General features: G+C 35.8%; 1 protein-coding gene across 1 annotated transcript in view; it reads left to right on the top strand.

Annotated features, from left to right (window-relative positions):
- Positions 1–27,643, top strand: part of LOC114031732 (gamma-1-syntrophin) — a 488,334-nt gene that overhangs the window by 38,862 nt on the left and 421,829 nt on the right. The window contains exons 5-6 of the mRNA XM_027846876.1: positions 1,732–1,775; positions 1,885–1,926. Of these exons, the coding sequence (XP_027702677.1) occupies positions 1,732–1,775; positions 1,885–1,926 (86 nt within the window). The remainder of the gene's footprint in view (positions 1–1,731; positions 1,776–1,884; positions 1,927–27,643) is intronic.

Genomic DNA, 27,643 nt, shown 5'->3' with positions numbered 1-27,643 from the left:
TTTCTTTCTTTCTTTCTTTCTTTCTTTCTTTTTCTTCCTTCCTTCCCAAATGGGGTTAAGTGACTTGCCCAGGGTTACATAGCTAGTAGGTGTCTGAGGCCAGATTTGAACTCAGGTACCCCTGACTCCAGGGCCAGTGCTTCATCCACTACACCACCTAGCTGCCCCTGTTTTCTTTTTCTTTTCTTTTTTTTTCTTCTTAATTTTCAAATCTCATTTTTTTCAACACTTTTAAATAAACTTATTTGGGGGCAGCTAGGTAGCGCAGTGGATAGAGCACCATCCCTGGAGTCAGGAGGACCTGAGTTTAAATCTGGTCTCAGACACATAACACTTACTGGCTGTGTGACTCTGGGCAAGTCACTTAACCCCATTGCCTAGACCAAAAAAAAAAAAAAAGAAATGAACTAATTTGGAGAAAAAGAGGTGAGATATAAGGACACAACACAAAAGTTTGATGGCAAGCAAATTATTTCACAAAAAGCCAATGAAAAGTGCCTCTTTAGAGCTCATTTAATGTTAGGTCTAGAAGGGACTTTTGAAGTTAATTTGTCCAAAGACACTATATCATAGATGAGGAACCTGAGATCCTTATTGGGCAAGTGATTTTTCCCTAGTTAATAAATAAGTACATAGCTACAAAACGGCAGAGGCAAGACTCAAGGCCATGTCTTTTGAGCGCAAGTTCAAGGCTTTTCCCACTACATAAAACTCTCACGTAATTCAGTTACATTAATGGAGCACTTTATGATTTCCAAGAACTTTCACATATCTTGTGTCATTCAAAAAATAAACATGAATGTTATTTGCAGAATCTCAGTGTTAAAAGGTACCACAGAGGTCATCTAATCTGACTAATACCTGGATGTGAATGTCTTCAAAAATATGGTCATCCTGGCTTCATTTGGAGAATTTCAGTGATGGAGAACAATGTACTACATGAATAAGCCCAATCCATTTTGGGGGCTGATTTTGAATATATAAAGTTTAGATAAGCCTTCTTAACCCTTAATCCTAATTAATGCTTATTTTTCAAAACAAAGTTTAGGTATTATATATTTAGACATACTTTGAAAACTATTTTGCTGCCTTAAATTGAAAATCAGTGAAATTAAATGATGTCTAAAAAGAAATATTGAAGCTAATTCTCTAGTCAATGTATTAGAAATATGAGTGTCAGAAATCTACATAGATAAGACCTCTTAAGAATTACAAAGGAGGCAGAGAACTTGATTTTTCCATCCAAAGGGAATTGTCAAAATATCATTTTCTATTTTAATGACTTTGTGGAGGGTGTTGTAATGCTCTGTTGAGCTGAAGTAGGAGATACATAAATACACATAAAATGTCTATATGCGTATTTCATATTTGGGAAAACATTTTCTAAATGTATATTTTAGTTAGAAAACTTTAGTTCCATTTAATGAGGATTATTTTGGCTCCATTATATTTGGCATTCATGGTGTTGCTGTGAAAAGAATAGTGGATTTGAAGTCATAGAACTTAGGCTTGAACCCTGGCTTTGCCACTTACTATCTGTGTGACCTTTTGCAAGTCCCACCACATCTCTGTCCCTCGGTTTCTTCATTTATAAAATAAGAGGATTGGATCATATGGATTCTGAATTTTGATTTGTTTTGTTTTCTAGCACTGGATGTATGATCCTATTGTCAAAACTTTAATTCACCCAGGCAAAAATGCAGGAATAATTTGTTTTTCTCTATTTTGTAGCGGAACTTTCTGGACTACTCTTTATAGGGGATGCCATTCTTCAGGTATGTAAACATAGTAGGTATATATTTTTGGCACAGTTTACCCTTAAAAGAAAAATACAAACTCACTTTACAAGGTGTGAAGCAAGACAATTTTTTTTTTCCATTGCAGATTAATGGAATTAATGTGAGAAAATGCAGACATGAAGAAGTGGTAAGCTTGCTTTTATTTTTCTTAATGAAGGAACATTTGTGTAAAAAGGTGTTTGATGCATTACTGAAGCAATTTCTTTATGTTCAGAAGAGATGTGGCATTTGTCTAATGTCTTGGCCAAACCTACATTCTGCAAGGATGTTTTTCATAATTTTTTTTTCTGCCCTGATCTAAATTGGTGTACTCTCAAATGAAGTATATGGCTAGTTGTTTTTTTTTTTTTGTTTTGTTTTTTTGTTTTTTAGGCAATTGGGGTTGTGACTTGCCTTGGGTCACACAACTAGTAAGTGTCAAGTGTTTGGTCTGAGGCCAGATTTGAACTCAGGTCTTCCTGACGTCAGGGCCTGTGCTCTATCTACTGGGCCATCCAACTGCCCCTATGGCTAGTTTTTAAAATTAAATCTTGGAGTTGTTTATTGTGAACATTTGTTTCATTTTTCTTATGTTCATCAACCATTATTTACCTCTTGCTGAATGAGAGCTATTCTTTACCAGCTGATATTTATGCAGTGATCAAAAAGCTACTGATGATGTCACTAACATTTGAGGTTTTGGGGGTTTTGTTTTGTTTGTTTGTATCATAGGGTGGACACAGTTCTTGCTGTTGAAACTTTATAAACAAAATGAGACAAATAGACAAATATTTTAAATATAAGTCTTCTCTATCTCACGCTCTCTCTATATGTTTATATGAATGCACCACCACACCTCATAATCATGACATTCTCATAGTCATTACTAGGGGAAAGTGAAATGCAGTAAGCAACTCTGGAAGCCAAACATTTCTGCCCCCAGAGTTTCTAATAAGTTTAATTTGGTATTAGATGAGGACACAGAGACAGGATCATTAGGATCTATCCATCTTGTCTGGTCATGTAGGTGAGAGAGGCAGAAGCATGGCTGGAATGGTATAGAAGATGTAGTCACAGCTTAGGTTGTCCAAGGTGGGAGCTATATAATGGCCAGGGTCAGCACCTGGACAAATGATCTCAGGTCATACCATCCTAGATTTTTCCACCTGCGAAATTCAACATCACAAGCATTTAGGAATTGTGGGTAAAACTGCTCAGCTGCAAGAATTAATTCTCACATCTTTGTATTCCCGTGGTAATCAATATAAGAATGTAAAAAAAAGGAGCTTATATGCAATTACATATAATATTATGTATTATATATGTTAACATACATTATATGTTATTACCTATTAACAAATTGATGTTCTATATAAAATACATGTCTGTAACCCTTCTCTCAGAGATTTGAGTGAAAAGAAGGGCCCTGGTAGAATTTAGGGATTTTCTTCTTTGATCTTGGTTCACATAAAAATCAGGAAATAGGCCTGGTACTCTTTGTTTTTTGAGACAAGCTCCCTATTTCATTATGTTACCTTCCTGTACTCTGCTAACAGTAGCATTGTGATTCCTTCTGAAGTTCTCTTTTACCCAAAAGGCTCAATCATGGAATTCTCCTTAACCAGTTCCCCTCCCTCACAAACACTTTGGTGGTGCAAAATTTGCTCTGTCTTTGGGTAGTGGTGTTTTGTTTTGTTTTGTTTTCTCTTCCTAAGGAAAAAAAAATGCCTTGAGTTCTTTGTCAGGAGATATGGTTATCCCCTGAGTCTATGTAGGGATATGCTGGAGTTTGCCTCCTGATTGATAAATTTTCAGCGTAAGCATTTACACCTTGGAAATCCTCAAATGCTACAAATAAAGGCTTCATTTATTTTGTTGCTTGTTACTAGACCTAAGATGGTGGTGGAGGAAAAAGAAATATTAACAATACAGTTTATACATAAGGGTGTTTTTCAGTTTGGAAGAGACTTGGTTGTTAAACATTTAACAATATGCCTCTGACTACATCTCTAGTAATTTAGTATCAGACCTACTATAGGTCTTATAAAACTACCTGATTTATGTCTGGAAGGAACTTCAGACTTCATGGGACCTTGGAATCATAGCCTTAGAACTGGAATGCATCTTGAAAGTTATCTAGTTTAACCCCCTTATTGAACATATGATGACACTGAAATTGAGAGAGTTGTATACCATATTTATGGTCACAGATAAAGTAAGTGTGTCACCTAGAATTTGAACCCAGGTCCTCTGACTTCATTAGCATAAACAGCTCAGACCTATCCCTTTTTACAACATCAATCCCAAATGATGTCATATTCATGGAAGGCATAAAAGTATATAAGGCTTAGATCCTTTCTCCCTACTTAGTTAAAGATAGTTGGAAAGCAGAAAAAAAAGCGTTCTATGGCATTTTCCTCTTCTTTCTACCTATGTAAGCTCTTCTTTTTCTTCTCAGCCTCTGAACATGCCACACCTTTTTGACACTGTCTCCTTTTTCTCTAGTTTCAGAGGAGTCCTTATCACATCTACAAGTTAAAATATGGTGAGCACAAAAACTGATGTCCTCCAAAACATGGAAGAAGTAGAGATAGTTATATCCTCTATAGCACTGAATTTGGAGACCTGAGTTCAGATCCTGCTTCTGATACATATTATCTTTGTGACCTTCTAAAGTCACATAATTTCCCTGCTCAGAGTTTCCTCATTTGTAAAATGAGGACATTAGATGGGTTTACCTCTGATGCCCCTCCCTGTTCGGAATTCATGATGCTGTGATAACTTCCTGGAGGGAACATCACTATTTTTTTCAGGAATCTATAAAACACTCTAATAGTTCTCCTCCCTCATTAGATCTCTTTGGAACCTGAGTGAGATTATTTATGTTATCTAAGACTGTCAGAAATCTCTGCTAGTTACAGATTTAGGCAGAAGTGGGGTAAGGCATACCTTCAGGCATAAGAGGTTAAAGCTTCCTGTTGGTTCTTTTGGTGTGTATAGGGAGGGCAGGAGGTTCATGCTGTGGTTTAGCCTAGCTCACAAAGCTAATGGAATGATTAGGGAATACTATCATGTAAATTGAGTTAAAAGTGCTGCTTTTGTTAGAAGAAGCAGATAGTATTACGGTAGAAAAAGCATTGACTGGAGCCAGAGGGTCTGTGTTTGAAAATGCCTTTGTTGTCTTTTTACTTGTGTGAATGTATGCACTTAATTTAACCTCTCTGGATCTAAATTTCCTTTTCTGTAAAATGAACAGCTAGGTGGCAAAGGAACTGGATAGAGTGATGGGCCTGTAGTCAGGAAAACTCATCTTCCTGAGTTCAAACCTGCTCTCAGACACTTACTAGCTATGTGACCCTGGGCAAGTCAGTTTCCTCATCTGTAAAATGAACTGAAGAAGAAAATGGGAAACTACTCCAGTATCTCTACCAAGAAGACTCCAAATGAGTTCACAAAAATTTAAATATAACTGAAATATGACTGAACAACCACAAGTACAAAAAAAAAAAAAAAGGAGAAGAGGAGACAGCTAGATACCTCAATGTGCCTGAGCACAAGGCCTGGAGTCAAGAAGACGTAAGTTCAAATGAAGCCTCAGTCACTTACTTATCAGTTGTGTGACCCTGGACAAATCACTTAACTTCGGTTTGCCTTAATCCACTGGAGAAGGAAATGGCAAATCATTCTAGTATCTTTGCCAAGAAAACCCCATGGACGGTACAGTCCACAGGGTCACAAAGAGTCAGATACTACTGAATGACTGAACAACAACAAAATGAGAAGGCTGGGCTAAATAGCCTTAGAGATTCCTTCTAGCTCCCAACCTAAGGTCTAGACATTGAATGGAAGAATTGGAGAAGAATTGGAGAAACAAAAACTGTCAGAGTGGTCATTTATGCTGACTATAGCCCAGTGGCAGAATCAGGAATTTCTGGTTATATGAAATGCTGGTAGGAAGTCATTACCTTCAAAGGGTAGACTCCCTGGGAATTCAACAAAAACAGACCCAATTTGTTACAGGGTGCATTACCTCCAAGTAGATCTTAGAATATGTTTGGGGAAGAGTTCTACTAATCTATTTGTATAAGAATATCACCTTTTAAGAAAACTACTTTATCTCCTGGGGAAGAACAAACAGATATTAGAAAAAAAAAAATCAAACCTTAATATTTGCCACATGTTCTATAAAGGTGATTTAACCTTACTACTACATTCTAATTAAGACCATTAAATTAAATTTAATGATGATAATAAAATAAAAGAAATTCAATTATAATTTTTTCTTACCAGACTCTCATTTTATCAATATATGATGCTCTTGGTAAGCAACTCCCTCTATTAATGCAGATTGGCATGCACTATTTAATTAATGGTCTGACAGAGTTACCTGGGACTAGTGAGAGGTGAAGTCACTTGTTGGGATTACACAGCCAGTTATGTCTGACAGTTTGCAAACCCATTTGGGATTTTCTTGGCAAAGATACTGGAGTGGTTTGTCATTTCCTTCCCCAACTCATTTTACAGATGAGGAACTGAGGCAAACAGAATTAAGTGACTTGCCCAGGGTCAATAGCTAGTAAGTGTTTGAGGCCAGATTTGAACTCAGGAAGATGAATCTTCCTGACTCCAGGCCCTGCACTTGCCAGGTAGCTGCCCTTGAAGCCAAATAGGTCTTCCTGATTCCAAAGTAAGTGTTCTATCTACTCTTTATCAGTTCTTAGGAATAATATAGATAACTCTTCCTTTTGCACATAGAAGCAAAAGAAAAGAATTTCACATGGCCAACCAAACTTAATTCCTGTTTCTGTTTATGTGTAAAATTTTAATAGAACCACATAAGTTTTTTAAAAAGAAAAACTTTATTCTGTGCTGTAAGTACAAAGAGGCTTTATACTCATTATTCAGGAGGGGGGAAAAGTCAGATCTGTTTTAAAACCACATGCTGTTAGATGGAATAGTGTTTGCAATTTGTTCTTCAGATGTAGATAGCATGGTTAGAAAAATTGTGATGAAACAGATTAGTTAAGTATAAAAGATTAGAATACACTAATAATAAGACTTGCTGGGCTCATTCTGTTTCAGAGAAACGGAATCTGGGAGTATGTTACAAATGATATGTGATCCTCTGAAGCATACTCTTTTTTTTTTTAACCTCCACTAAGTATAACAGCTCAGCAATGCAGGTGCTACTATACTTACGTATTTGTGATCTATGACTTTCCAATACTGACCTACCTGCATTTTCATTAAGTCTTCCCTGATTATTACATAAACAAATAGATAATTTCCCTCAGTGGGGCTATGATGTTTATCGAACTTTTAAGACTAGGCCACCATGGACAGAAATAAGAAAAGGCACACTGTTCACCATATAGAGATATTTTAGAAAAGGCTTCTTGGACATTGCATTTCTTATTCAAAGTCAATGATCCAAAAAGATATCTAGTTTAAGAAATAGTTTTACACAAAACTATTCTATTTTTTTAAACAATAATTTGCTATTTTTCGCAGCATTGCCAGACATGCTAGGGATGCATATTCATGGAAACACACATACGCATATATTCATGTATGCTAAGGCTGGCTTGAACTGACTTGAAAAAACTGATTGTTAATTTCCAGTGCAAGCATTTATTGCTGGAAAATCAGAAAATGCTATAAATCAGGACTTGATTCTTTTTTGTTGATTGTCCAGACATAAGAAAGTGATGGAGAAAAAGTTAATGATGGAAATTAAACTTAAAACTCTGTCCTGGGCACATTCTCCCCCAGAAAACCAGTTGTTAAACGTTTACCTAACACACATCTTTTTAAATGGAAATGGATTAAAAATCCAAAAAACAAAAGTTACAGATTGGATAAGATAACAAAATCTTGTAATCTGTTGCTTATAAGAAACATAGCTAAGCAAAACAAAGACAAGCAAAGAATAAAAATAAAGGATTGAAATGAAATTTACTATGTGTTAGGTGAATCCAAAAAAGTGGGAGTTACAATCATGGTATAAGAAAAGCAAAAGCAAAATTTCACAACATAAATAAAGATCTCTAAAAAATAAAAGAATGTGAATAATACAGAGAAGAATGGAAATATTTATATGATCTGAAGCAGAATAAATCAAGGAGAGCTATGAAAACAATATACACAGTGGCTACAATAGTGCAAAAGGAAAGAACAACCACAAAACAATCAAATGAGAATGTTGCAAAATTGCAACATCTAGTCTGGGTTTGACTTAGACCAGGCCCCTCCCTCATAATTCAGGTACAGTACTGTAACAAAATGAGACCCTTGCGGGTCATTCAAGAGTTAATTAAAAAAATTTGCTTAGCCACTGCTGAAGAATATTCACTGAGGGTACGTGATGAGAAATGCTTGTACAGTTTCCCCCGAGCGAAGCTTCCATTACATTCACCAACCAAAAGCATCCGTGACACGCTCTAGCTCCCTCTGGCTGATTTGTAATGTAGTGAAGTGACATCAACAATTTGAGCCTTTAGTACCCTGAGCCATCAAACTCCTGAGGAATGGCTCAATGCCTTTTAAGGAAAAAATAAACAAACAAAAAACTAACCTCACTTTCATAGGGGAAAGGCTAGGATTTTGTTTCTACAATAGCCCCAAAGAAGAGATGTTAAAAGACAACCCCCCCCAAAAAAAAAAACAAAGAAAACAACTGTTCACTCCTTTATAGACTAGGGAGCTTCATACATGTGGAATGTATTTTTAGACTTTTTCAGTGTATTGATGAGTTTTCCTGATTTTTTCCCCCTCTCCTTTTTCGTTAAAAATAAAATATTTACCATGTGGAATGGCTCTCTGGGAAGGGGAAAAGAGTTCTGGGAGAAATTCTGTTGATATGAAAAACAAAATATAACAATAAAATTTAATAAAAATTTTAAATGTAAACATAAGGAGACGACATGTGTAGCAAGGCCCACTTAGGGTGAGGGCCTGTGCCCCCCACATCCCCTGCAACAGTTGTCCATATGTGGCTTGAAGGAAACAACATAATTATCTCTAGCCTCTTTTCCTCTGCCCTTCTCCAAGGGAGACTCATTATTTCCAGTAGGAGGAGCAGAAATTTAGGGTCAGAGGACACTATTCTGCTCAGAGAGAGGGGGTACTGGGCTAGAATTATATCTGTCTGATTTGATTGGGTTTAATTTAACTTCTAATCAATTTTCATTATTTCATTATTGGGGGAAGGAGGACTCCAAGCTTTATATCTGACTTACCCTTTCCACCAAATAGTAGCTCCACAATGAGCACACATAAAAAATAGTGAAGAAATAGTAGCAAAATGGAAATCTGAGAAGGTATATAGGAGAAAACACACCACACAATACAGAGTAATCAAGCTGTCCCTTAGGAATGAGATAACTTAGTTTAGCCAGGACAAAGACTTCTAGATTTCACCCAAGGGGAAGTTTCCCAAAGTACCTAATCTAGAAAGCTAGAAATAAAGACATGATGGAGACTCACAACTCCTCTCATGAACCCCAGAGTCTTTTCTTTCAGCGACCTGAGGTGGGGTTGACCCTTCCCTTCTAGTCTTCTACCTTCCTTCTTGAAGCTGGAAGCTGGAAGCGCCTGATGTAACTTGAAACTTGAAGAGCCCTGAAGAAGAGTGAAAAAGGCTGGAACTCTCCTGCTCTCATCAAGTCTTCCCCAGCCCCCACCAGAACAGAGTATCCAACATGACTAAGGAGAAAATTCCATAGCAATGGGTCTTGGGAGAGGGGTTATATTCAAAATGACAATGATGAAACAACTTATCAAAATTTCTGGGAAACAGCTTCAGGAACAGCAGTTCCTGAAGGAAAAAATAAATCCTCCAAACCATTCCTTAACAAAATGGAAAGAAAAGGATGAACAAACTTAATATATACGTAAAACTTTGAAATCTAACAAATAAGCCCCAAATCAGCACCAAAAGGGAGATACTGAAAATTAGAGGAGAAAGATAAATTAGAACACAAAAATGCAATGAAGACTAGAAATGATAAACAAAACTAAAATTTTATTTTTTGAAAAGACAAAAAAGGATAAACCTTTAGCCAACTTTTTTTTAAACAGGATAGAAAGTCAAATCAAAGTAGCAAATGTATAAGATGAATTCACAATAAAACTAGAAGAAATAAAAAAGTATTATTAGAACCTAGTTAGATAGATAAATACATAGATGATAGATTTGAACAGATGGCAAAATAGATAAAGACATTCAGAACTATAAAATACTCTAAGATTAAATAGAAATATAATCCAATCTCTGCGATAGCTACATAAAGTAGCTACCACAGATGTAGAAAAACAACTCATGTTACTAATGTATTAACAGAAGAATCCTATCAGACTTTTAAAGAACAATCAATACCAGTACTATACAAATTATCCTTTAAATTTGAGGGGAAAAATATACTGCACGCCTTTTAAGAGGCAAATCTAGATCTAAAACCTAAACCAGATATAGGAAGTATATAGCCAAAAAAGAGAATCAAGGTCGTTAAAGACAATCAATTAAAAATGTTTAGTAAAATTCTGTTAAACAGACTATAGCAATTCATCCAAGAAATCATTCATTATGACCATGTAAAATCTATAACAGCAGTACCATTTGGTACTGATTAATTAAGAGAGAAAGATAAAAAATAACAGAGTAGATGAGGGAGGATAAAAACAATGGAACTCAGCCACACTGTTCAATACTTGAGGATAGCAGTGTCTCCCAGACCACTAACCCCTGCTTCCAGCCTTGCCCCTGTGGCCATCATTGAGGAGGAAAACCATTGTGTAAAACAGACCTAACTTCCATATAACCACCAGCAACAACTGATAATAACTGCCAACAAGAGGGAAATGATCATAAGACCCTATAGTGACAACATCCCCTTATTCCTACCTACTTTCCGGCCCCCACAGCCATTATCCAAGGAAGCAACACCAATGGAAAGGGGGCCAACCATTCTCACCTACTGCCAACCATATGTCACACACAAGACAGGTAAACCAGTGTAGCTGAAGCATAAAGACATCCTGAGGAAAGCATAAGATGCACCTTATGCCAAGCAAGTAAAACCAATGCCACTACAGCCTTGACTACCATCTTCACACCTCATACCCTGAGGGAGACAGGCCACGACCCAGAACCCAAGAGACTTTGGAATAGCATTGCTTCCACTACTGTGTCCAAAGCCATCATCCTGGAAAGCGATTCACATAGATGTGCAGCATAGCAATAGCTTCTGCAGATGATATAGCCACATCAGTTGAAGGCCCTTGTCATCAAAAGAAAAGAAGGCCCTTGTCATCAAAGACTTTTGACATTGTCAAATGATTCAACACCAGAAACTGATACAATCTATCCCATTAGAATGTGAACTGTGCCAGAGAGAGAGAGAGAAAGAGAGTGTCTTCCTTTGCTATTTTCATCACCAACTAACCAACTAATGTAGATCATAGATCTATATCATTTATACTTTTATCATCTGTATTATTATCTATTTATATGTATATTATATTTATCAATATCTATACTTAGAGGTAGATATCTATATATAATCTAACATCTATATCTTTGTAACTAAAACTCATCCCCTAATAGACAAATGGCCAGATGATAATAATAAATCATTCTCTAAAGGATAATCACAAACTTTTAATAATCTTTTAAAAGAAAGCACCGAATCACTAATAAGAGAATTTCAAATCCAAACAATCTGGAGTTTATAATTTATATACACCTAATTGTCAAAAAGTGACAAAAGTCAATATTGTCATCATTATGTGAAGATTTCCATACTAGAATATTGTTAGTGGTGATATGAATCAGTGCCACCATTTTGGATACAAATTTCAAATTATATGAATAAAATTATTAAAATATCCATTTCCTTTAACCCAGAAATTCTACTGCCAGGGATATGATTCAAAGAAGTCATTGATAAGAAGAAAGTCCCCATATGTACCAAAATATTTATAGCAGTACTTTTTATTGTAGCAAAGAATTAGAAGAAAATAGGTGACAATTAATAAGGACATGGTAAAGTAAATTGTGGTAGATGAATATAATGCAATATTGTTATGCTGTAAGAAATGATGAATACAGAGATCCAATGAAAGACTTACCTGAAGTAATGCAAAATGAAGTAAACAAAGTCAAGAAAACAATATACACAATGACTACAGAAATATATATGGAAAGAAAAACAATCACAAAACAACTGAAAGTCATTATTGCAGAATTACAAAGAACAAGCATAGTCCCAAAGAAAAGCTGAGAAGACTGAACACTAATTTGCAGAGGGAGGAGGTCCATGAGTTTGTAATTTTTTTTCAATTTGATTGTTTGATCATTTGGGATGATTTTCTTCCTTTTTATGTCTTTTTTCTCTTTAAAAAGATTCTTTGTTATGTGGGATGGCTCTCTGTGAACATGTAGAGAAGGAAAGGTATTGGGACATTTAGGTGATATAAAAGCAAAGATAGCAATCTGTGAGAATGTTTAAATTTAATTTTGGTGCCAGGTATTAATTCAATAATTCTTGTAATGGATATTCCTTAGTTTTGTCTTCTAAAGACTCTAGCAGTGCTTCCTAAGTAGTGTGGATCTAAAGGCATTGGGATTTCCCAGTGGGTCTACAGAAAATACCAATAATTATTACTCTAATTCTGAAGTCATGATCTTCCAATGAGTACTAAAGTAAATGGCTATCACCGAGCTCTATAAGTCTTTGCAAGAACAAAGCAGAAAAAGCAGCAGAGTTATTTGAGAAGATATAATAACATTCTAACCATGAAAACAAAATATTTCCCTTTTTAGCAAACTGTGGGTAAATGCTAAACAGTGACATTTTAATTGTGTATAATTTATATTCAATATAAAACCTGTGCATAAAGTCCAAAATACTTTCTCTGAGTTTTAAATTGGAAGGAAAAACCACTACAATAATAATACAGCATAAATGGTATGTGTTGGAAAAACATTGGGGATTTTATGAGTCACAGGGGAACAGACTAGAGGTATAGATTTGGCAAGGAAATCATTTAGATTTTTAAAAGTTGTTGAAATATCATTGACTTACAAATCACATTTTGCTTAATTTGTAAATATTACATTGTTTTCAGTATTTTGGAAATAGGTTTTCAAAATCTAATTGAGAAATACGTTCTTAAAGAGGACTAATCATTACAGAACATTTGTTTTCCTTTGCATGTACTACCACTGAAAGAAATCATGCATGAAATTATTTAAGGTTTACTATGGCCTGGTTATTTTGGGAATGTATGTTCAAAGTCATATTGTTAGAAGCCATTATTTGTTAATAAACCATGATTTGAGCAATAAAACCAAGATCTTAGTCCTTTATAAATACTTATGTTTCTTTTATTAGTGTGCTGTGGGTGTTACTTAAAGAGTTATTCTTTTCAAAGTAACAAATTCAATTCTGCAAACAATTCATTGCCTCTAAGAAATGGTTCTTTCCATAGAGAATAAAACTGCTGATAACAGTGGAAACTCTCTAGCTATAACTAATTTGGGGGGCATTGGAAGGGAGGAATAGACAGGCATAAATATATACATACATGCATGTAAGAAAATGAGTGCAAATTGTATAGATATGCTCAGTGTAGAACTCAAGTTATCTGTTATCTTGATATTGAATACCTTAGCCTAACTATTTACTCCCTACATAATATCCATTTGACTCTTCCCTTTAGACACCAACAACTTTTGAAGCTTGACATAGCATCAATATCCTTAGCAACCAATTCTAGCTTTAACTAACCAATCAATCTGATGCTGCTGCCCCTTCACTTGGGCCATTTTTGCCACATTTTTACCTGTCCATCAACCCTAAGTCATTTGAGCTTATGTGATAGAAAACTCTCAGTCCATACTCCATTCCTATTCTCACTCTATCTTCTTGGTCAGGTCAAAAAGGAATATTTAACATGAAAGATTAGGTTAAATTTTCCAGAAAGGGGATGGAGTGATGAATTCATTTGACACTACTCAAAACTCAAAAAGTCATCAGTGACATTTAAGTGAGTAGTTCTAGTAGTAAAGTAATAGAGATGAAAGCTAAATTACAAGATTGGATGGGTGGTAGGAAAGTAGAAGCAGAAAGATGAAAATACTTTCAAAAAGCCTGCCAGGACATGGAAAAAGAGATGAATTAGTAACTTGAATAGGTATTACGGAAGGAGAGACTTGAGTGAGTTTGGGAGAAAGGGGAAAGAACCAATAAAGAGAGAAAGATTAAAGAAACAAAAAAAAAGTAGAGATAAAAAAATACAGATTCAATTCAATTTGATAAATATTTATTAAGTGCCTACTATATTCTGGGTACTGTGCTAAGCACTGGATATACAAATAAGGATAAGAAAGAGTCACTACCCTCAAGGAGCTTTCAGTCTAATGGGGAAAGACAACATGCAAAAGGAAAGTGGAAACGAGGAAACCAGTCCATTTTACTCTATGGAGTTAAAAACTCAGGGAAGCTTCAGATGGAAAGTGGAGTCATCTGGAAGTCTAATTCCCTCCTTATATAAAGGAAACCTTTGGGAAGAGTTAAGTGCTCCACCCTCCAGTCCTCTGAGGCGGCTAAGGGAGCAGGGAAGTGTTTGGTATCCAATTCTGAGTTAGCTAGTGGTATTAAGAATAGAGATAATTAGCTTATCCTGAGGGACAGGAAGGGGCAGATACAGATGCAGAGCTGTGGATGCAAAGTGGAAAGTCTCCAAGGCAGACAGGAGGCTAGAGACGGAATGAATAGCACAAGTAAGTGTGACAAATTAGAAGTGAAATGGCTGGCTTTGAGATCAAGGTTAAATATTAATATGCAACATTAGAAAGGTTTCAAGGACTGGAGATGATAAGTGCAAAGAACACAGTCTGGAAAAGGAGAGGTTAAGATGAAAGGCAAGGTATTATAATTAGAAAGGTCAATTTCTTGATTTTAGGACCTTGGGAAGTATATCAATTGATTATCAGTTCTACAATGTGGTTATGCCTTCAAATGATGATTTAAGTGGAATTAAATTGAGATCCTTGGAAATGAGAGTATCTAAGAATTGTGATTTGTTTATTAGAAATATGATCAACATAATATAGTAGAAAATGCACTAGGTTTTGAGACAAAGACTCTAGGTTTAAATCTGAACTTGGATACTGAATATCTATGTGACCTTGAAAAAGACACTTCCACTTCTTGGGGTTCAGTTCTTTACCCGTGCAATGAGGGACATGGGCTCAATGATCCCTGAGATCCATTCTAGTTCACAATTTCTTAAGGTAGGATTCTGCAGTGGTGAAAGATAGGATAGGACAACTCTGGGTCCTGAAATTAAGTCACAGACACACACAAAAGGAAGTCAATAGATGACTACAATAAAAATGCAAAGTATTGTTTGGTGACATGGTTTGATGCTTTGCCTGCAAGGTCCTTAGTTAGCATCCTTCAAGTAACTAGCTGGTTATACAACGTGAGATTCTGGTGCAGTTTAATTGTATTGTAGTTGTTTTTATTGTTGTTCAGTCATTTCAGTTGTGTCCAACTCTTCTTGGCCCATTTGGGTATCTTTTTATTAATAAATTTATTTATTTTTAGTTTTCAACATTTACTTCCACAAGATTTTGAGTTTCAAATTTTCACTCAATCTTGCCCTTCCCCCCACCCCAAGATGGCATGCATTCTGAATACCCCTTCCCTTAGTCAGCCTTCCCTTCTATCTCTCCCCCCCTTCTCTTATCCCCTTCCCCTTCTATTTTTCTGTAGGGCAGTATAGATTTCTGTACCCCATTTCCTGTTTCTTATTTCCCAGTTGCATGTGAAAACATTTTTTTTAAACATGTGTTTTTAAAACTTTGAGTTCCAAATTTTCTCCCTTCCTTCTTCACCACCCACCCTTATTGAAAAGTCAAGCAACTCAACAGAGTTATATATGTGCAGTTATGGAAAGCACTTCCATAGTAGACATGCTGTGAAAAACTAACTCTATTTCCCTTAATCCTATCCTGCCCCCCCATTTATTCTACTCTTTCTTCTGACCCTGTCCCTCCTCAGAAGTATTTGCTTCTGATTACCCCCTTCCCCAATCTGTCCTCCTCTTTATCATCCCCCTACTCTCTTTTCCCCTTTCTCCCCTATTTTCCTGTAGGGTAAGACAGATTTCCATACCCAATTGAGTGTGTATGTTACTCCCTCCTTAAGTCAAATCCTATGAGAATAATATTCACTTGTTCCCTCTCACCTTCCCCCATTTCCCCTCCACTGTAAGAGCCATGTTTTTTCTGTTGTGACATAATTTACCCTGTTCTACCTCTCCTTTTCTCCATCTCCTAGTATAATCTTTTCTCACCCCTTAATTTTATTCTCCAGATATGATCCCTTCATCTTCAACTCACCCTGTGCCCTCTATCTATCTATATATACATACATATAATTTTTTCCCTCCAACTACCCTAACAGTGACAAAGGTCTCATGAGTTACAAATATCATCTTTCCATGCAGGAATGTAAACAGTTCAACCTTAATAAGTCTCTTATTATTTCTCTTTCCTGTTTACCTCTTTATGTTCCACTTGAGTCTTGTATTTGAAAGTCAAATTTTCTATTCAGCTCTGGTCTTTTCATCAAGAATGCTTGAAAGTCCTCTATTTCACTGAATGATCATTTCCCCCCGAAAGATTATACTCAGTTTTGCTGGGTAGGTGATTCTTGGTTGTAATCCTATCTCCTTTGCCCTCTGGAATATTATATTCCATGCCCTGCAGTCTCTTAATGTAGAAGCTGCTAAATCTTGTGTTATCCTGATTGTGTTTCCATAATATTTGAATTGTTTCTTTCTAGCTGCTTGCAATATTTTCTCCTTAACCTGGGAACTCTGGAATTTGGCTACAGTATTCCTAGGAGTTTTCCTTTGGAGATCTCTTTCAGGAGGAGATCGGTGGATTCTTTCAATTTCTATTTTGCCTTCTGGTCCTAAAATATCAGGGCAGTTTTCCTTGCTCATTTCTTGAAAGATGATGTCTTGGCTCTTTTTTTGATCATGACTTTCAGATAGTCCAATAATTTCTAAATTCTTTGTTCTGGATCTATTTTCCAGGTCAGTTGTTTTTCCAATGAGATAGTTCACATTGTTTTCTAATTTTTCATTCTTTTGGATTTGTTTTACAAGACTGTTTTACAGTGTCTTATTTCTCATAAAGTCACTAGCTTCCAATTGCTCTACTCTAATTTTTAAGGAAGTATTTTCTTCAGTAATCTTTTGGACTTCCTTTTCCATTTGGCCAATTTTGCTTTTTAGGGCATTCTTCTCCTCATTGGCTTTTTGGACCTCTTTTGCCATTTGGGTTAGGCTATTTTTTAAGGTGTTATTTTCTTCAGTATTTTTTTGGGTCTCCTTTAGCAAGCTGTTGACTTGTTTTTTATGATTTTCTTGCATCACTCTCATTTCTCTTCCCAGTTTTTCCTCTACTTCTCTTACTTGCTTCTCAAAATCCCTTTTGAGCTCTTCCAAGGCCTGGGACTGATTCATATTTTTCTTGGAGGCTTTGGATGTAGGAGCTTTGACTTTGTTGTCTTCTTCTGGTTACATGTTTTGATCTTCTTTGTCACCAAAGTAAGATAATACAGTCTGACTCTTTTTGTGCTGCTTACTCATGATCCCGGCCAATTACTTGAGTTTTAAACTCTTTGTTAAGGTAAGAGTCTGCTTCCAATGTGGAGAATGTACTGTCCTAAGCTTCAGGGGTTTGTACAGTTGTTTTCAGAGATACTTCTAGGGACATGTAAATTTTCAATTCTTCCAAGGTGGTATGATAAAGGGGCGAGGTGTTTCCTCTCCACCGGCACAACAAGTTCCACCATGCCAGCACTCCTCCTCACCCCAGAACCCCCCCTCAGAACTGTGACCCAGATCCAACCACGGGCAGAGCAAGAGATTCCTGCCTCAGCACTGGCAAAGAGATCCCTGCAATCCCCTCTTATCCGCCACTCAATTCCCATTCAGTGTGTGAGCCAGAAGCTTAGGAGTCAGCCACCGCCCGAGGGGCCTTGCTCGGGCCTTGTGGCTGAGACCCAGCTCCTTCTCTCACCACAGTCACAGACTTTTCCCACTGACCTTCTAAGCTGTCTTTGGCCTTCATGGGTTGAGAAGCCTGGAAACTGCCACAACTGACCATGATTCAGTCCTTAGACGCCTGCTCCAGGTTGACTGTGGCCTGCGCGCCACACCACACTGCGCTCCTCTCCCCACCCAGCATGATATACCTTTCTGATCAATCATCCAGGTTGTCTTGGGCTGGAAATTTGTTTCACTCTGTCTTTTTGTGGGTTCTGTGGCTTTAGAATTTGTTTAGAGTCATTTTTTTACAGGTATTTGGAGGGGTTTGGGGGAGAGCTCAAGCAAGTCACTGCTTTCACTCCGCCATCTTGGCTTTGCCCCCCATTTGGGGTTTTCTTGGCAAAGATACTAGATAGTGTCATTTAAATCATTCAGAGATGATAGGATTATTGCTCTCAAGAGTGAAGGGACCTCAGAAGTCATCCAGTCCAACCACATTATTTTCCAAATGAGGAAACTGAGGGCTCAAGGAGGTTAAAAGACTTGAACAAGATCAAACAGGTAATAAGCATTAGAAGCAGGATTTAAACTTAGGTTTTCTGAATCTAGTTAATGTTCTTATCAACAAGTATCATACTTGGGATATGTTTCCCTATGAATTTTGAAGAAATATTTTTACATACTCTGCTTATTTACTATTCCTTTTTGACTACTCAGACATCTTAGTTTTCTAATAAACTTTCAAGGAAGGAGAGGGAAAAATCCTCTTCAGAGATGTGGCATCCCATTATGGATTCAACAAAGGCAGGAAGACATTTGAGATTGTATTTGCTTTGATATGTGTAAAAATACATTTTATCTCACCATCTTGCATAATTTTGATTTGAAAACTATATTATGAAAGTAGAGATTAATGTGACATTTTTAGAGATGGCTATTTTCACTTTTATTTTGCAATGTAATAAGGAGATATGACTTGAGATTTGAAAAAAAGAGATTAAAGGTCAGACAGGCTGACAGAGAGCTATGATAAGATGTGTTAAGATGGCAGGAGAGAATGAAAAATCTTTTTAAATCTACAGTACTGATATTGCAAGAAGAGCTATAGAAGAAGAGGTGAATGTTAGAATTAGTTAAAGGGCACGAGTGGGAAAAGTGAGAGGTGCTGACATAAGGAAGTTCATACATGATTTAAAAGAGGAAGCATACAATCTTGAGATCAACTAAAACTGAATGAGAGCTAATCATGTTTTTAGGACCATTCAAAATAAAGGGGTTGATAACTCTATCTTAAAGATAATTTTTCTATGTGAGCATAATGGTCAGTACACACTTGTGGTTAGATAAAACATATGTTGTACTATAGCAACAAATATTTAAAAGGTTACATTTAAATTACACATTTAGAGAGAGGCTGTAATGTTTATTGATTGTCTGCTATGCTTGAGATCAGGAGAAAACTTTATTTTTTAGCTTTGACATCACCTGTGTCATCATGCAGTGAACTTTTGTGAGGCTCAGTTTCCTAATCTGCAAAGTGAGGATAATTATGCTTAAATATCCATCTCAAAGAGTTATTGTAGGAAAAGTGTTCAGTAAAGTACTGAGAGGGCAGTGTGGCGTAGTATACTAATATACTAGACTTTAAAAAAGAAAGACCTGGGTTCAAATATTTCGTATGATACTTATTGAGTATATTACCCTAGAAAGCTATTCTAATCTTCTGCTTCCAAATTTATAAATGAGGACAAATTTATAAAATGGTACTTATCTCACTGAGTTCTTGTGAGACTAACAATAAATAATATATCAAAAATGCTTTACAAACTTTAAAGCGCTATATAGATGACAGTTATTGTTGTTAAACCTGATGCTCAATATGAATATCTAATTATTATTAGATATTGCCATACTTCATATATAAGCATCTCTGCCTGACTGCACTCTCAAGACAAGGGAAGCCAGTATTCTTGATATCTGGTGGCGGAGTTCCCAAATTTTCGTGCCTGTCTCTCTCTGGTCCTAAAAATGTATTGGTTTCATAGGACAGAGGAATCTATTTACCTTTCTTATATATTAGTGCAAAGATTTTTCAATGTTTCAAAAACCTTTTATAGTATTATTAAACATAAGGTCAATATTATTTTCCTGTTAAATTTATGTAATGTCATCCAGAGGTGTAATGAACAAACTTTTCAATCCAGTAGCTCCCAGCCTTTATTTTTAAAATTCCCACATATCTTTAATTATCTCAGGAATTTGCAAAATTATTAAAATGAATTAATTTTAATTCACTTCAAATGTAAAAATGAATGTATGAAATATAGGAAAGGGACTGAGAGCAGTTTGTGAAATCAGGATGGTAGTTTCAGAGCTTCAGAAGGTTACATCCCTCATGTCATGATTTATGGGCTGGAGGATATAGGAACTAGGTGAATGGCAAGAGTTAGTGGTCTGAAGGATGTAGCAACAGGTTGAATAGCAACAATTGGTAATTTAGATGGTAAAAGGAGTGAGCAGAGAGGATGACGAAAAGATATTTGGTGTAGAATTATGAGTGATCATCCTATTCCTTTCCACCCATTCACAGGCAAACTGCTAGAAACCTTTATCTATATTCTGTAGGCTTATTGCTTTCAGTTCTCCCAGTCCTAAATTCATTATATTGTAATGATCTACCATGACATTCAACTGCAATTGCTCTCTACAAAATTACTGATCATCTCTTAATTTCCAATTTGATTTAAATTTTAATTCTCATCCTTCTTGACTTTTCCAGAGCACTTGATGCTGTTCACCACCCCATCTTTCTTTGCACTCTCCTATTGGGGATTTTGTGATTCTTTTCTCTTCTCTCCAGCCCCACCTGTTTGACATTTAATTGTTCAGTGTCCTTTGCTCTATCATTAACTTTACCTGGTTTCCTAACCATAGGGCTAACCCAAGGCTCAGTATGGGGCCTTCTTCTTTCCTCCATATCCTGTTGGATGCTAATCTCAAAAGGGTTCAATTAAGTTTTCTTTGCAAGTCAATGAATGAATAAAAGAATGAAGTTTTTTTTAATGTGTAAAGCATTTTTATGTATACACCCTCTAACATGCTAATTGCAAAAGGGTTTAATTAAATTTTCTTGCAAATCAATGAATAAATGAAAGAATAAAGTGTTTATTAAATATTTTGTATGTGTAAAGCACTTTGCTAAGCACATGTGATACAAATAGAAAGGTATGACAGACTGTTTTGAAAGAACCTGCATTTTAATGAGAGAGACATATGAATTGGAATGATTGAGCAAGTTATGTTTACGTGAATGTAATGAAATAGTATTGTGACGTAAGAAATGATGAAGAGGAGGGTTTCAGAGAAACTTGGAATGGTTTTATGAGCTGATGCATAATGAAATGTTTAGATCCAGGAGAATAATTTATATGATAACAATATTGTAAAGACAAATATCTTAAAGACTTGGAAACACTGGTCAATGTAATGACCAAACATTAATCCAAAGGACTCCTGATGAAACAAGCTATGGATGTGGAATACATGCTGAGACATACTTTTTTTTTACTGTCCATGGCCAATATAGAAAATTTGTTTTATTGACTCCATGTTCATAACAGGGATTATGGAAGGCAAAAAAGTTAATTTAATTTGAAAAAAAAATATATTTACTTTAAAGGGACAAAGTAGACAGCACATATTGGATAGTACTAGCAATTGTATTAATGTTGAACCTCACAATTATAGAATATTTCCCATTCATTATTTCATTTTATCCTCACAAGCCAGGAGTTCAATGGATCTCTGATGCCACAATGTGGATCCTCCAAAAATGAATCTATCAACTCAACTATATAGAGAGTAATGGTGCTATTTTGGTTCCTGCCCTCATGTAAGTTCACAATACAAGATCCACCTAAACTTTTGTGAAGCCTCCTAACATCACAAGGATGCCAAAGTAGCATTAAGTTTATCCATTAGTTATTCCTCATTCTTGCCATATGACCAGTCCATTTTCTCCCATATATATCACTGATGACACCCTCTATGCCTCTATGCAGTGTTCCAAGACTTACAACAATAGAATTATTTATTATCTCCATTTTATGCGTAGGGAAACAGAAAATTCAGAAATGTTAAGTGATTAGATGAAGGTCACAGATCTAGTAAGTAGTAAGGGAATCAAATCCAGATATTTGGATTCTAAGTTCAGTGGTCTTTACACTATACCAGGATGTCAGTCTAAATGGGAGATCAGGAGGGGATCTGTGATTTCATGGGTTTAAGGAATCTCCAAATGAGGAAATTACTTCTGCCAATACAAGTCAACATCTTTTCTACAACTTTGTTTTAGAAAGTGTCCTGGAACACTGAGAGGTTAATGACTTGTTCTGGTCACTCTGCCAGGATGTGTTAGGGACAGGACTTGAACCCAGTTTTTACTGATTTCAAGGACAGCTTTTATCCACTATACTATGCTGCCATATAAATAAGACACCTATTTGCAGTCTTGTGGTGCACAAGAATCAACGCATCAATAAATGGTCATGGGTATGTTTTGAACATAAATAGATGCTAATGCACAGACACTGATCTAAATGTAGACCACATCTTTCATTTTTCAGTGTTGATTGGCTTGGCAGTGAGCTTGATAAAAGAACACTTGTTCTACACTGAAATTTTCAAGTACAACCAATTCTTCAACTTAAGTACTGGAAATATGATACAATATTTAAGATAATGCCACTGGAATTTTCACAGCACTTCTGAGATTCTCATCTGATTCCAATGACTATAGTTCAAGTGTGCAGCTGTTTATCAAGCTTAGTTCAGTAGCATCCTTCTACAAGTGTTTGAGGGGTGGGAAGGGGAAGGAGGTTTAATAAATAACTTCGAATAACCTTAATGTAGCTAATTTTACATGTGAATAAAGGAAATTTAACCTTTTACCCAGCAGATTTCTTGTCATAAATGAAAATAAATGAGCTTGAACTGTGCCTTTCATGAAGGAAGGCTATAGAATTAATGTAATTCATACTTTCCTCTACTAAATTGATAATAGAGAAGAAGCAGTAGCTTCCAATATAGGGCTTTCCACTGACTATCCTTATGTTTTTGCATAAGCCACTTATTTTCTCTGAGACTCAATTTCTTCAATTTTAAAATACCTCAATACTTTCCCTGTTACATACTTAACTAAAAGGATTTTAGTGAGGATAAAAATAGAGTAATATACATTTAAAATGCCTTGGAAATGATAAAGTGCTCTATAAAGGTGATATGTTATTGTTTTCTTGATGTGAAGATGAGGATGAAGATAATGATGGTGTGGATGAGGATGATACAGTGGGGAAAAAAAAACACTGCTTTTAGAGTTAGCAAACTTAGATTACATTAAACACTCAAACATTTACCCCTTTTATGACCTTGGGAAGTCACTTAAACTACTGGTGTCTCAGTTCCCTCATCTGTGAAATAAGGTGTTAAAGTAGATTGCATACAAGTTCCTTTTAAACTATGTATATGATCCTGTGGTAAGCTGAATCATACCAAGAAACTGGTGACTGTTTTATAGGTATCTGCAAAGCCTATTATATTAAAAAAATTCCTTTTGCTTCTTTTGTGAGCATTACACACTCATAAAATAAAAAGCACCAACAAAATAATAACATTAAAATCAACAGTCCAAAACTGAACTCATTTTCTTCTTGCTCCTTTCTCACTAATTTTCTGATTAGGAGGGAGATAACTAGGTAGTATGGTAAGTGGGGCACACTGGGTCTGGAATCAGGAAGACCTGAGTTCAAATCTGTATCAGATATTTACTAAGTGTGTGATCCTGGGCAAGTCACTTAACCTTTGTCTGACTCAGTTTCCTCAACTACAAATTGAAGATAATAACAGCACCTCATTCTCATGATTGTTGTGAGAATCAAAGCACTGAGTATAGCACCTGGCACATAATACTTATTAACTGACTAATTAACAAAACTCAGGAGATGTATCCAAGCACTCTACTCCATGTTTAACAACCCCAAGTATGCTAAATGCACCATCCTTGATGAATTTATCCACCTTTAATTAAACATTTTGTCATCACTGATGTAAGTCCATACTAATTCAGCCAGAAAATAGCGAGAAGAGGGAGTCATTTGATTTGATCCTGTATCATTGATTTTTTTATGAAAACTGGGAGACTGAAAGCAAAATCTTGAGTTAAACTTCAATAAAACAGCTATTTATTAGAATCATTGTGATATTTCTTAATATAACCTTAGTAGATCTCCTATGATGAGATACTAAAAAATATCTGAAAAATAGACAAGTCTTTTTTTTTAATATCATGCCTTGAACCCCTCATGACAAAACAAAAAAGAATAGTTCAATTCATTTTGTCTCATTAAAAGAAGAACATTTTTAAAATTTTATTTTCTTCAACTTATTTCAGCAGTAAGGCCAGTCAATAAAGTTATTTTATTTCTTATATGTATAAGGAAAAAGTTTGACCTAAGCATTCAAACTGTAAAATCAAAATGGGTGAAAAATATATACAGTCCTAACATCAGTATGTAATACTTGTACAGACAACCTGAAGAATTTATTCATTAGTCCATTTCTTTGACAAGAAATTAAAAGAGAACTTGAAAAGAGAAAACTAGGTTGAAATATATTTGGGGATTTATACAATGCTTTTAATAACTCTTTTTCCCCTTGATATAAAATGGCATCTTTTTAATATCTCTATTTTTCTAATCATGTTCTATGACTGTAATGATTGTAAAAGGATCAAAATGATAAATAACACAAAGGATGAGGCTGATAATGGACATGTTGAAACCCATCATAAATGTATAGCACCCTATTACAATAATACTTCTTTATCCTAATGCCTTCCTTTTGTTGATTAGTTCCAATTTTTCCAACATATAGTTTGTTGGTAAAAAATTGTTTGATCATTTTCTCCCACACTAGACTGTGAGTTGCTTGAGAGTTGGGACTCTGCTGCCTTTCTTTGTATCCTCAGTATTTCAAATATAGTAGGGACCTAATAAATGTCTACTGACTTATTGTGTGTCTGACTGATTTTAAGGCAATGGACAATATAATAGCCCCTTAAGTCCACATAGTTCTCTCTTTGGTGATTTTGGCTTATTTATTTTAAGCACAAACTTATAAATTCAATCAACATTTAGATAGAAGTAGATTGGTTGTCTGCTCCTCTCCACCCCTAACTAAACTTGCCTTTACAGCCATCTCTAGTCAACCACTTATTTCACTGTAGGTGAGGCAAAATTCAAGTTACTGGAAAAAAATTGAGTGAGGAAACAGCAGTGTTTCTGGAGAGGTATGAGGACAGGAAGTTAGAGAAAGAGCACACCTTTTCTCTGGACTTCCCTCAATCCTTGAGTTGGTTAGTAGAGTGGTGTTATAATAGTTGGTGGCCTTCCTCCATGTTATCCTTCTCAGGCACTGCTCTGTCCTACCTTTCCTTTCTCTTTTTTGGTTGGCCTGTGGTTACTGGTTCTTGGATCACCTCTATATCCCCATTCCTATCTCTCTGCTTCTAGAACCTCAGAATCTCCATAGCTTGTTCCTTCATATGAATTGTGATTATACTCTTAACTTTTCATTTAATATAAATTTTTAAAGCAGAAGAGGAGGAAACTATGTTGGCCTGAGTGGTCATTGTATTACCTCAAGATAAAAATTGATCTAATTATTGCAGCAGGGTAGAGATGGTTATATCTCTACATTCAAAAAATTTAGGAGGAAAGTATATTGATGACAACTGCTGGTCACCTGCACCTTCTGTAATGACACCCACATCCACTAGTGTTACATATAAAATGAGGAGAGCAAACTAAATGATATCTAAGCTTCTGTCTAGTTTTAAGATTCTCCACCTAGAGTAGTCTAGTATATAGTTAAGTTTGTTTGCTTGGCTATTATTTTTTTTTCATAGTCTTTCTAGTTTGCTCACAGAACTGATCCTATCTTTCAACCCTTGACTGCTTTTCACTCTCTCCCTACCCCACCTCATCTCTGACCTGGTCTGTCACTGAATTCCCCAGTGTTCCTCCTGGAACAGGGCTAGCTTTTCTGTAGTCAATTTAACACTGTCACAAATTCTGCTTCATAAGTACAAGCTTTCCTGCCTTATTACAACAAAGGACATTTGAAACTCTGGGGAAAAAGAAGGAAAATAAAAGCTTCATCACCCCTTCACTCCTAATAACTCTGGCCTTGATATACCAGTTGTGTATTTTGGAGGAAGTAGAAAATAATTGAGCAAGTAAACCCTAGAAGTACTTACTTTCACTGTATATCTCAGTTAGATACCTCAGCAATAGCCAAAAACCTGTCTTTCCCCACTTTTTCTATAAGGGCTATTTGGTTGTATCTGAAGGGCTTGTTGGTAGGATGCACTAAGGCCAGGGAGGAGGAGAGTATATAAAGTAGAGAACAAAAACACTGACCTAATTAAAACAGAAGATTTCAGAAGCCAAAGACCTGTTAAAGCCTGGTACTATAAGTCCTTAGTGTACTTTATGTTAGTTAGACTAGAGGATATAGTGCTGGGATTGGAATTCAGAACACCTGATTTTAAATCCTGCTTCAGATGTTTGTTAACTCAATGATCCTAGGCAGGTCACTTAATCTCTGTAGGTTTCCTTGTCTGTAAAATGGGGATAAAATATAGTCATAAGGATCAAATATAGTCGTAAGGATCAAATAAGATAACATGGAAAGCACTTTATAGACCTTGAAGTGCTATATAAATGGTACATTTATTTATCCATTTACCTATTTGTTCATCCATTTATTATCTGTCTAGCTGTTTATTTATTTACTGTAAATTGAATTCTATAATAGCTATCCTACACATAGATCTCCCTGGATTGTTGGACTTCTTGGCAAAATTAGTGTGATGCCTCAGTATTCTGTACCAAATGTCAATCTTCCTCAGAGCAGTAAAACTGTTATGTAATGGCACAGTATTTAGAAAGGGGAAAAAATACAGCTGATATATTCTAAACATATATAACTAATTATAAGTCATATTCAAGTTTTAGATAAGAAAGATTTAGTGTGGTAGGAAATGAAGGGAGTGTGGGCTTCACTCTATAAATACCATGATTCCCTTAGGATAAGCTCATCACCCAGAAATCTCATCATCATGGAGATCACTTCAGCTTTAATACTGAACACTTCCTCAGTATCCTCAATTGCTTCTTCTCCATGTTTGGAGGAACAAAAACTCCTCCTGGAGCCTCCCTTTATAGAAAGGTCAGAATTTTCCAGCCCTCTCTTTCTTTCCCACCAGCCTCCCTGGTTGGTTGATGCCACAGAACATCACACACAAGGTCAGGTAGCTTCTGGCACTTCTCCACCTCCCATGAATGTTCCATGAACAGACAACAACAAAAATAACAATCACAAAAAAAGTAGAAATTTAGAGGAGAAACTCTTTGCTATGCTACTGGCTAAAGACAGGAAATACCAACACAACTGACTCACACAGTGAACCACTTAATTGCTCAATACCCACTAGTCTCAATGAATGAAATTAAATTCAGCAGCTTGGAACAACAAAGGATTAAACTAAAATGCTAGAATGTGGAACGTATTTCACTGAGCTGAGAAGAAATCAGACTCCATGACTCTCTTTGTGAAGCACACAAAATGGAGAGACTTTTTTCAAAGAAAACATGAAAATTATTAGAATAAATGTTTTAGAAGTGGAGAAAATTAAACAGATTTTTTTAATCATAGGGTATCCATACTATTGATCT

This window comes from Vombatus ursinus, unplaced genomic scaffold, assembly GCF_900497805.2.
Source record: "Vombatus ursinus unplaced genomic scaffold, bare-nosed wombat genome assembly UNPS02015255.1, whole genome shotgun sequence".
Taxonomy (NCBI): domain Eukaryota; kingdom Metazoa; phylum Chordata; class Mammalia; order Diprotodontia; family Vombatidae; genus Vombatus; species Vombatus ursinus.
The sequence above is the reverse complement of the archived record's forward strand: the minus strand, read 5'-3'. Positions and strand labels throughout refer to the sequence as shown.